Below are 11,380 nucleotides of genomic sequence, written 5' to 3'. Positions count from 1 at the left end.
CACTTCTTTCCAGTAACAACCCGCATGCGCGGGAGCACCGAACCGACCTCGCCGCCTCTTCCTGAAGGCTTAACATTGCTACTCGGGCTCTCTATTGCACTGAGTCCTCCTCTTGGACTGTGTATCGAGTGCTTAGCTTCTTCTCGCTCATTCGGCAGCTCCAATTCCCGCGCATAACCCCCAGAACTCACTGCGCAACTGTCCAAAGATGCGCATTTTACGCGTTTGCTTACTGTTTGGCGCTCTACACAACGCAACCGCCGTGTATATGCAGACAGTAGTGGGATATGAGCTGCGTTTGCATCATGCACAGACGCGTACACGCCGACGAGCCCTTCTTGGGCCTACAAGATCGTCCGACGAAACGAGAGCTGAAGCTCTCGCCAACACTGAACGAGTGGTGGACGAGGCCAATGCTGAGCATGCAGCAGGCCAGAAGAGCTTCTTTATGGGCTACAACGAGCTCAGCGACTTGACCGACGAACAGTATCGCGCATTTTTGACCTCCAGACCGGACAGAGATTCACCCAGACGGAAGCAAAGGAAGAAAGAACCGAATAGACGCAAGAAAGGCAAACAGGTTACCATTAGCTTTGAAATAGACGACGGATCGAGTGAAAGTGACGATGAAGAAGAAGATATTGAGGTGCCGATAGAGCTAGACTGGACTACCAAGGATGGTGGCAAGTATATGACGCCAATTAAAAACCAGGGAACGTGTGGAAGCTGCTGGGCCTTTGCCGGCGTCGCAGCGGTGGAGTCGAGATATGCTATTGAGAATAACGTACAGGCGTCTCCGTTGAGTGTGGAGCAAGTGTTGAGCTGCTCGGCAGATTTGGATCATATCCGGAGTAAGTTTGAGGACAACATGACCAGCTCGTCCGAAGGGTGTGCGGGTGGCATGCCGTTCCTCACATACATGTACCTACAGCTCGCTCAGCCTCACGGGATCTCATGTGAAAGTGCGTATCCGTACGTGATGGCAACGAACGAGACGCACCCTCAATGTTCGTCGTCACTAACGTCTCAAGTGGCTGTGGCTTGGAAGTCGAATGGGTCGGCCTACAAGCTAGTGGCAGCGAGTGAGAAGGCGCTGCTCAAAGCTGTGACGAGTGGACCTGTCACTGCCAACATTGACGCTACAGGAAGTGGCTTCCGTCATTATGCAGGCGGGATCTACGATGCGAAAGACTGTCTTAGTGATGGAGACGAGGTCAACCACGCTGTGGTGGTCGTAGGCTTTGGTGAGACTGAAGCAGGTGAGAAATTCTGGGTTATCCGTAATACGTGGGGTACTATGTGGGGAGAGGATGGCTACATGCGCATAGCTCGTGGTAGTCACGTGGGGAGCTATGGTCCGTGTAACCTGTACGTGTACGCAGACTACCCGGTGAACCTCACCGTTGGCTCCAATGCAACAAGTGGCGAACCTTCGTGTCCTGTAGCAGCGTCTAAGTTCGAGTCGCTTCCGCTTATGAAGCTGGTAGGACTATCAGGAAACCAGATTGTGATGCTGGTACTGTGCACTGTTCTTACAGTTCTAGCTGGCGTAACACTGTATCATGGTACCGAGTTTATCCAGAACCGGAAGGAAGCAGCAGGAGAACTTCGGTACCAGGACAGCTACGCTCGATGGATATTACCTTCTCGCGACCAGATCGCCGCTGCTCTTGCTCAACGACGCCAGCGACCTGCAACTGAACAATAGAGACACACCAGTTAAGTTTCCTTGCTTACATTAAAATATAATCGATCGTCAAACACAAGAGGCTCTTCCATCACAGGCCTCTCCTATAGTGACACGTCCGGGTTCGAGTCTTCCAGAGGCCGAGAGCCGTACGGAGAGCGCTGGAATGGATCCTCATCAGCACTGTCGTTTGCCATCAGCGTTAGATCCGCCAGACTATCCGCCAGATCTCCATTCGACGGGATGTAGTCCTCCTGAATGACCGGACCAATAGAAGCTGAATGTGCGTCTCTCTCCTGGAAACTCCCATTGGTAGCTTCTGAAACGGGACTCATAGACGACACCGGAGACCCGCCATTCTCCACATGGATCATGGTGAGGTGTGGGATGACTTTTTGCCACTCTTCTTCGACCTTTTTGCTGTACTCGATCTGCATCTGAATGTAGTCCAAGATAATATGCTTAAAGTCTGCCAGCTTCTCACGTTTGAATCGCTCCACTTCCCGTAGCACGCGTTCCGTGACAATGTCGTCTTCCAGCTTCGCATCTTCCATTTGTTGCTGTGCCGTGCGTACTTCGCTCTCAGCCACTTGAACCTTCTCCTCTGAAGACCCACCTCGCGTATGCTTGAGCAACTTCGACAACGCCGCTTCCTTGGCTTCCAGATTGGCCACTGCAGCGCCATATGCACATCTCACTTCATTCCGCTTCTGTAAAGCAGCCTTCACAGCCCCAACCAGACGAATGTAGTCGAATATCGGCTCTTCAAAGTGCAGCGCCTCACGCTCGGCATGTTCAGCAGCCAAGATCGACAGCTTGTCCGAGCAATGTCCGATATGGTTCAGTCCTTCCTGTAGCGACGGGTTCTCCTCCGACTTGCCCAATAACGTAAATGATACTCCAAACTCAAACAGTCCGTCTGCGATCTCCCGGGCGCGCTTTGTGAGCCCATGGGCGTGCTTATGCAGCCCTGTCATTATTGGTTCCAGCCCTTCAATGTAAGCCATCATGTCCTCCACTTCAATGTCCGCTGGGGTCTTCGGCAAGTTCGTTGCAGGTGTGATTAAAGTGGACGAGATGGTGTTCACTGTGTCGTCTAGCCATTGGAACAGCACTCCCCGCTGGGCATTGGGCGCTGCATGACGTGGATCTTTACGAAATGCCTGTAGCTGATCCTCACTGGCTTCCAAGAAGGTGGTGAGGTGCTCACTGTGCTGTAGTTCAGGGTGTAGACAGCAGCGCTGTAGGAATAGCTGTAGCGCTCTGCGTCTGCTTTCAATGAATTCGGGTGAGAAGCGTCCTACTAGCAGCTTCTCGGGCAACGGAGGCACTACCACCCCGGGGTACAAGGCACTCAAGTGGCCATGGATCCATACAAAATCACTGTAGCGACGTACAACGGAGAAAGAGCTCTTGGAGAACTGCGGACGCGTCGTTGTAGTGCTAATCTTGTACGAAATGTAGGCGTTCATACCCTCTCCTTGCTTCACAGGCTCACTGACAGTCACCTGGATGTTGGATGGAGGCTCGCCGCGGGCTGAAGAGGCCGACGATGAGTTCAGAGACGACATGGAGCGATCGTATTGGCCATCGGACGCTGGGAGAAATGGCGTCAGGTCGTCCAGCCCGCTGTTAGTCGCGGAGGCTGCGGCTGATCCACCCGGCGGCAGCGCCGCCGACTCCTCCATAATGCGGTTCGTATAGTCCACGTTCACCCACTTGCCGTTTCGCCCCTCCATCGCCGCAGACACAAGAGGCAGCACTAAATATTAATGCTTCTTTGTCTGCTACGATAGGATTCTTCCTGAGAACGTAACCCCAGGGGTTACACTAAACTTTTTTTAATCAGAAGTAATTTAAAGGCACTCTGATTTGATGAAATAAATGTAAAGTGCTACAACTGTCAGCTATACATGTATACAAAACGCGTTACGACATTCCTCGCCCAAGAGGCGCAGAGGAATTAGAAATTCGTCCTACATGGCTGCGCGTGGTCTTCCGTCCCCTGCGGCGGTGCTACCGTCTCCCGTCGCGATGAACTCGTCGCTCGGTCCTCAGGGTCGTGGCAGCAACTGCGAGGCCGAGTCTCTCGGCTCGTCCTGCTCCTCAGCGTCCTCTGCAGCATCCCAGTCGGCCAACGGCAAGTACTACAACCCCGTAGTAATGGATATTATCCGCGAAGACTGGATTCAGCAGCAGCTACAGCAGCGTCAAGCCTCGTACACCGAGTTCCGCCCTACACGCGTCGTCACAGGCACTTGGAACGTCAACGCGAAGAAGCCACTGGGTCCCTCTGAAGCATCCAAGATCGTCCATTGGTTGCATCCTCCAACGACAGAAAGCCGACGAGAACCGCCAGATATTGTAGCCTTAGGATTTCAGGAGATCGTAGATCTAAATGCGGTCAACGTGGTGGTGAATAGTGCGATGACGGTGCAACGCAGCTCAGCATGGGAAGAAGCCATGCTTACAGCATTGAATCGCTATATTGGAGCCCCTGCTGGAAGCTCCGACACCTCAGTACAGTACAGAGTGGTGTTAGAGAAGCACCTGGTAGGGATTCTACTGCTAGTGTTCGTTAGAACCGACCACTGGGACCATGTGAAGGAGATCAAGGGAGCGACCGCCGGTGTGGGAATCATGGGCGTCATGGGCAACAAAGGAGGAGCAGCTGTGAGGCTCAAATTCTATAGCAGTACACTCTGCTTTGTATGCGCCCACTTGGCTGCTCACAGAGAAAATGTAGCTGGGAGGAATGCTGACTATCTCAATATTATGAGTAAGATTCAGTTCGAGGAGAGTGTCGAGGATGGAACGACTGCACCGGTACAAGACTTGAGGTACGCTGATATACTTTAACTGTTGAGTATAAAGCTGTAGTAGTATTCTAATGGAAGATGGATACATATTTAGTGGCAGGTTTTGGAGTGGTGAACCTTCGATTCTGAACCATGACTTTGTATTCTGGATCGGCGACTTAAACTATCGTATCCAGGATTCGTTGACCACTGAAGAAGTCTTCCGTCTTGCAGAAAGTGGCCACTCGCTGAATGAATTGCAGCAACACGATCAATTAACGAACGAGAGACGAGCTGGTAGAGTGTTGAGAGGGTTTGAAGAAGGTCCGCTGGCATTCCCTCCGACGTACAAGTTCCAGGCTGGTACGTCAGAGTATGAAAAGCGGCCTGAGAAGAAACTACGTGCTCCGGCATGGTGCGATCGTGTGCTGTGGAGAGCAAAGACCCCAACAGATGTAAAGCTACGTTGCTATAGCTCAGTCCCGGTGTTGGATCTGTCCGATCACAAGCCAGTCCACGCTCTGTTCGACATTCAAGTGAAAGACCAAGTCGAGTCCAAGAAAAACGACGTCATCCGGGAGATCATGATGCAGCTGGACAAGTGGGAGAACGAGAATATGCCCAAGGTCCGGCTACTCCAGGAGGACAGCAGCACAGCTAGCAGCGGCGTGTTCTCCTTCTCGCAGCTCATATATGGTGTAGAGCAGAAGAAAAAGGTGATTATCGAGAACACAGGTCTCGTCGTGGCGCATTTCCGGTTCATTCCGAAGCTGGAAGATGTCGCTGTGTGCAAGTCGTGGCTGAATGTTGCGCCCATGTTCGGCATGATCCCACCGCGTGAGAAGATGGAGATCTGCATCACAGCTCTCGTTGACGTCAATGTCGCTCACGGTCTCACTAGCGGAGAGGAAAGTCTCGACGACACGATGATCTTACGCGTGGAGAATGGACGGGACTACTTCTTGGTGGTGTCCGGACAGTACGCAAACTCATGCTTCGGGAGTTCTCTGGAGCAGCTCGTGTCCTGTTCGGAGCCTATCCGACACGCCAAGTTCACAGCTGCTCGCTCTCCTGCAGCCTCGGTCTTTAGCGTTTGGGTTGGAGGCGCCACGGGTGTCGATGCCAAGTCTCTGATGTCGCCTCAATCGTCCAATGGACCGCCGAGTTGTACGACTCTGAGCGATTCTCAAAAAGTGCCCAAGGAGCTGTGGCGGATGGTGAACGACATCTACGAGAACTACATGCACGAGAAGAATTTGTTCGTCGAAGCGGGGAGTAAGGCGGAGATTCTACAGCTCCGAGAAGCGCTGGACACGGGCTCTCCGTTCCCGGAACACAGCGGCTACTCGACCGCAGAATTGCTCGTGCGGTGGCTTCAAGCGTTACGACAGAGCGTGGTGCCAGACGAAGCCTTGGCCGCCGCGGTTGCAAGTGCGAACGGCAACATGGCGCAAGGGTGTCGAGCGTTGCTGGATGGGTTGCCTCCAGTGCGCTACAACGTGGTGGTCTACTTGGTGGCGTTCTTACGAGAAGTCATCAAACACAACGCCACCAACAAACTGTCACCCGAGAAGCTCGCGTTCGTCTTCGGTCGGTGTCTCGTGTCGCCGTGCAGACGGACCACTGGCAAAGACGCGAACGTGGGGCGTGTCTTGGCGCTCGACGAGCACAAGCAGCCCAACTCGCAGTCGTCTACAACCTCCACCGTGTCAAGTGTGGGCTCCAACCAGTCAGGCATTCTCATACCTCCAAAGAGCGGACCGCCCGAAGAACGGCTACGTCGAGATGCGCACGAGTTCGAGGTCGCCCAAGCAAACGCCGCCCAGCGAGCGGAGAAGATGGACAAGTTCCTTCTGCACTTCCTGTCCATGCCATGACGGAGACAGCTGTCTACACAGGGTGCCTCGAATTCTCTTCAACGGATGACGGGCTCGTACCCTGCAGACAATGATGTATCAATAGCCTCCCTATGCTTATATATCGAACTCGCATGTTTCATTGTAGGACTTTCGCCCGTGACTCAACCATGTTTACCTTTCTTCTTATAGGACGCTGATGGTGAACAGAGTGATCGCTCCGCCGTCAAAGAGAGGCAGCATCTGGTTGCGCAGGAAGATGACGCCCCACGTGAACGTGGTGAACCACAAGTGCGTGAACTGGTTGATCTGGTACTTCCGGATTACGATCGGGTGGGGCACAGGCAGCAGACCCACCATCGTGGTCGTGCGCAGGAAGTAGAGCATCGCGTCTTCATCCAGACTCCCGCCAGCCTTCTGACAGGCCTCTTCAAGCTGTGGAATAAGGTACTGGAGCAAGCGCAGACTCGTTGTAAGCGGCAGTTTCTTCTTCCATGCAGTGAGCCACTCGACGGTAGGGACGAACTCTTGGGATTCCTCCTGCTCTGCTCCTTCTTCCCCCTCCTTCGTGACGGGCTTCTTGCTCTCCGTTGACGCTCGGATCGGTGGGAGCTGCAGGTCGTTGAGCTGATAGAAGACGTTCTTGTTCTGGATCATGGCGTACACCACCTGCTGGTTGCCTTCGTACTGGTACTGGATGATGTTGTCGAACGCCTCCAGCAGGAAGAAGACGAGGTGGTGGTTGGCTTCGTTGTCGAACAGGTATCTCGGCTGCGCGAAGAGCTTGAACAAGCGCAGGAGACGCACCGCCGAGACCATGTTGAGCTTCTTGCAGTACGGCGAGATGTTGCAGATGATTGTCAGGAAGCAGTTGTACACCGAGTTGAGCTTCTCGTAGCCGCTGACGATGATCTTGTGCAAGCACACAATCAGCAGATCTGCGTGGTTGCCGGAGAACGGCGGCAAGTCCAGAGGCAGGTGGTTGTTGAAGGGTTTGTTGAGGTTCACACCAAAGTCACGCTCACCGCTCAATAGCAGCAGGATGAAGGTGCAAATGTGGATCATCCCCACCTTGGCCGGCTCTTGTCTGCCCTCGTACATTAAGAACAACAGCGGCACTACCAGCTGGTTCACGTCGGCCTTCTTGAGCACATACTGCAGGAACTCTGAGTTCTCGTCCAGCATTTTCCACAGCAGCACGAGCAGTTCTTGATGGCATTTAATCTGCTTGATCGAGTTCGGTAGTAGAGTGCTCATAGACTGATGATAGTTGTTCAATAGACGTGACAGTCCCGTGAAGATTAACTGGAAATCTTCCGGTCGTTGCAGTGCTGACAGCAAGGTACGGTACACGTTCGATACACCGTCAAACACCGGGTTGGACGATCGTGACGTGACAGAAGAAGACCGGCGCTTTGCTGCAGGCGTGGAGCTCCCCTGCTGTGGCTTGGAGGTCGCTGCCACGTTAGTCTGAGTCGTCTGACCAAAGTCCAGCAGCACTAGAAGCACCTGCAGCGACAAGTCCACCAATAGTTCGCGATCATCCGACACAATGGAGCCGGCGTAGGGCACGCCCCACCCCACAGGGTCATAGGACACCACGATGTTCAGCAGCGAGTAGAACAGCGTCGGTCCAAAGGGGCAATCGGGAGCTGTAGCTACCTCCAAGAATCTATCCTTCCACTGACTGCAGGTCTCTGCTGTTTGATACAAAATACCGGAAAAGCACGTCAACAGCAGCGCCAGAACCTCCTTCCTGTTCCTGTCGTAGTTGGACGAGTTGACCACGCTCGCGTCCGGATACCCCACACCTGAGTGCCACAGCAGACTCGGGAACACTAACGACCCACTGGTTGTACTCTGCCCACTACGTGTAGCGCTACGTCGCTCCTCTCCGTATCCTTTGTACGCGTGGATGGAGACTGTGAACTCTGGCAGGAACAACAGCCCCATTATAGCGTGGATCATCTGCTTGGCCAGTGGCTCCGCTCCGGTTGTTTCGTCCTTAGTCTCGTCCTCTTCGTCGCCGGACTTAACGCCTTCGTCGCCTTCGACACTCCAGAAAAGCTTCTCGACGAACTCATCGCCGCCTTCCTCCAGTATAAAGGGCACTAGACGTGTCAATACACGCACACAATTCACTGCCTGCTGGTAATACTTGGGCACAGGCGTGTCTACGATCTGTACGATCTGAGAGACTGCCTGCTTGAGCATCGTGGCCAGATTCTCAGGCTGCTGGTGACGCAGCATGCGCACGTCGTCCGGCTGGATGAGCGTAAAGATCTCCTCCGCCACCGTCGGGATGCGCCACAGCTTGTCCCAGAACTCGAGGTTCTTGCTGCTGATCACCTCATTGTTGAGCTTGTACACGCTCTCGCGGAACTTGCTCTTGCTGTCGCTGTTGCCCATGCTCAATGCTCACTGCGGCCCTTTATTGCTGAACTGACTGTATACGACGTGTCAGGCTCTTGAAGCATCAACTAGAAAGTACCGTCAACCTCTCTGTTAAATACGTTTTCTTTAGAAATCTTATTCTAAGTCGAGCCTATGTGATATGTCAGGTTTATGCTATTTTACACTGTTTCTCCAAGCAACCCGTTACGTCACTTTCAAGCGGTTAAGTCCCCCCTTGCCCGCTCGTTGCTTGGCTGCTGCTTCCTGGCCCACACAGTGCTGCGTTCAACGTGTAATTTAGTGCATCGCATTCACTACTGTCTGCTCTTCCTAACGCAGTCTGCTGCAACATTAATCGACGTCTAGTTGCTGAATAAAAGAAACGATGGTGCTGATTCACGAGTTCCGCGTTCCGCTGCACATGAGTGTGGAGGAATTCCAAGTGGCGCAGCTATACATGGTGGTGAACGCCAGCGAACAGCTTACGGGCGATGGAGAGGGCGTGGAGATCTTGGTTAATGAGCCATACGACAACACGGATGGCCACATGGGCGTGTCGAGCATCTCGGGCTGGACCGTCCCGCGCAACAAGGGCCAGTACACACGCAAGCACTACTACTGCAAGTCCAAGATCCCCGGCTTCGTATCTGCCTTGTAAGTGCTGCTACATAATGTACGGCAGGCTGTGCCTGTTGATGACCGTTGCGTTGTTGAATGTGTAGCTGCCCGGAGGACAGCATGGTGCTGATCGAGGAGGCGTGGAATTCGTACCCACACTGCGTGACCGTCATCGTCAACGGCTACCTGGCCAAGCACAAGTTTTACATCTCGATCGAATCGGTGCACAAGACGGATCGCGGAGACTCGGAAAACGCGGTTGGGATGAGCAGCAGCGAACTCAAACAGCGCAAGGTCGAAGTGTACGTGGACGGCGACAGTTGAGAAATGTAGAAGGTGGTAGACTAATTGGGTCATTGTGTTACAGTTTGGATATTGCCGAGAAGATGGCCAAGCAAGAGCTTAAGGAAGACCGCGACCCATCCACGGTTTGTAGTCTTAGATGGTGTTTTTCATTTGCTCGGAGTATTATAAATTGTGTATTTTTTTTAAATATTTCCAGTACAAGTCCGTAAAAACTTCTCGTGGACCGCTGACTCGTGGCTGGATGAAGACTGTTGATCCCATTATGACTTGCTACAAGGTTGTACGCATCAACTTCGACTACTGGGGCGTACAGGGCAAGGTAGAAATGAACCTAAGATTATCTTAATTGAGCTAATTCTAACATTGTGGTTGCACTTTGAAGGCTGAGAAGATCATTCGTGACCAACAGCGGCAGCTGTTCCACAATACTCTTCGGCAGGCGCAATGCCAGACGGATGAGTGGTACGGTCTTTCAATGGAGGACATTCGGCGTCTAGAGGCTGAGGTGGTGGCAAAGCTTGAGGCCAAGCGTCTGACTAACTCGGCCAAGTAATAGAGGGGGTTGGAAAACGATGAAACGTCGGCGATATAGTCTAGCGACTAGCAGTTTGCTGTTTGGGATAGGCTTCCTGCTTTCGTTCATTAATATTATGTGGGCTTACCATTCGATTTTGCAGTATTAATAGTATTAATACTGCAAATATTAATTTAATACTTTGCATCATTTTATATCATGTACTTTAGTATTAATATTGTACACATATGTACTCTGTTAGTCATGTCGCACTTAAGTACGTCCGAAAATATAAGGCCACCTGATTAATTAAAAAAAAAACATTAATATTTGCTCGATTAGATGCGACGAAAAAGCGTACTTACGTAAAAAAAATCGTTTCTATGGCGAATCGAATTCATGCAGGTTTTTTTTCGCCTTGAGCCGCCGATTGATAATAATTGGATGCCCACGACAAAAAAGACGGCTACAACGTTTCTGATCACCAATCAGCTAACGCTAGATTAATTTTTTTTATCTTAAGTTTAATTTTTTTATTTGATGTGGCTTTATTTCCGGACAGAGGAAGCACTTTGTTAACGTTCTGCTCCATAGGGGTTAAATGATCGACATTAATTAGTGAGCTTAGCAATACTTCAAGTGCATTACATGTAGAAGAACTGCAAGCTGATTTAAAGAAGAAAATGTTTTTTTTTACTTTGAGGCTAGTTCCAGTTTGGTATATCTTAATATTTTAATGACTTTTGGAATCGAAACATCATTAACGATAAGCCTGGGATTCCTAAAAATAAATATTAAAATAAAACAATGATATTTTTAGCGCTAAAAACATAATTTTTGAAGTTTAAACTGTGGAAATGCCTTTTTTATTTTCATATTATTTCCTGACCTATGTAATTATGTGATGTTATCCGTAACCGCTGCGAATGCCGTTGGAGCCACCCTTATAGTCTCTTACTCACGTTCAGACGTAGAACTTGCCAACCGTACTCAGCATGCCACCAAAAACCGACATTTACAAAATCGTAAGACGACCAATTATTGAAAACAAGTAATTTATTGTTTTGGTTATTTATTTTACTAAAAGAGCGATGTCCTAACGATATTTAATTTTCGACTCTGCTTCCAATTGATGTATATTGTTTTTTACAGTCCTTGGGGGTCAAACGAACAAATACATTAATGAGAGCTTATGTAATGGCCATCA

At 51.1% G+C, this 11,380-nt stretch overlaps 5 protein-coding genes across 5 annotated transcripts; 3 read left to right on the top strand and 2 right to left on the bottom strand.

The window, feature by feature from the left end:
• Positions 1-268: 268 nt before the first annotated feature.
• Positions 269-1,708, top strand: PITG_12916 (cysteine protease family C01A, putative; the record flags this gene model as incomplete). The annotated part of the gene is made up of 1 exon (XM_002900427.1): positions 269-1,708. The coding sequence occupies one exon, from the start codon at positions 269-271 to the stop codon at positions 1,706-1,708; it is 1,440 nt and encodes a 479-aa protein (XP_002900473.1).
• Positions 1,709-1,719: 11 nt separating this feature from the next.
• PITG_12915 (sorting nexin, putative) lies at positions 1,720-3,478 on the bottom strand (the record flags this gene model as incomplete). The annotated part of the gene is made up of 1 exon (XM_002900426.1): positions 1,720-3,478. One exon carries the CDS (start codon positions 3,373-3,375, stop codon positions 1,792-1,794), a length of 1,584 nt encoding a protein of 527 aa, XP_002900472.1.
• A 189-nt stretch (positions 3,479-3,667) lies between these two features.
• PITG_12914 (inositol polyphosphate 5-phosphatase, putative) lies at positions 3,668-6,362 on the top strand (the record flags this gene model as incomplete). The annotated part of the gene is made up of 3 exons (XM_002900425.1): positions 3,668-4,527; positions 4,601-5,598; positions 5,680-6,362. The coding sequence occupies 3 exons, from the start codon at positions 3,668-3,670 to the stop codon at positions 6,360-6,362; spliced, it is 2,541 nt and encodes an 846-aa protein (XP_002900471.1).
• A 116-nt stretch (positions 6,363-6,478) lies between these two features.
• Positions 6,479-8,815, bottom strand: PITG_12913 (uncharacterized protein; the record flags this gene model as incomplete). The annotated part of the gene is made up of 1 exon (XM_002900424.1): positions 6,479-8,815. One exon carries the CDS (start codon positions 8,748-8,750, stop codon positions 6,528-6,530), a length of 2,223 nt encoding a protein of 740 aa, XP_002900470.1.
• Positions 8,816-8,962: 147 nt separating this feature from the next.
• PITG_12912 (phosphatidylinositol transfer protein beta isoform) lies at positions 8,963-10,212 on the top strand (the record flags this gene model as incomplete). The annotated part of the gene is made up of 6 exons (XM_002900423.1): positions 8,963-9,027; positions 9,102-9,389; positions 9,458-9,655; positions 9,721-9,781; positions 9,856-9,978; positions 10,042-10,212. The coding sequence occupies 5 exons, from the start codon at positions 9,121-9,123 to the stop codon at positions 10,210-10,212; spliced, it is 822 nt and encodes a 273-aa protein (XP_002900469.1).
• Between the last annotated feature and the right edge of the window lie 1,168 nt (positions 10,213-11,380).

Source organism: Phytophthora infestans, genomic scaffold (genome assembly GCF_000142945.1).
Source record: "Phytophthora infestans T30-4 supercont1.25 genomic scaffold, whole genome shotgun sequence".
Classification (NCBI taxonomy): Eukaryota; Oomycota; class Peronosporomycetes; order Peronosporales; family Peronosporaceae; genus Phytophthora; species Phytophthora infestans.
The sequence above is the reverse complement of the archived record's forward strand: the minus strand, read 5'-3'. Positions and strand labels throughout refer to the sequence as shown.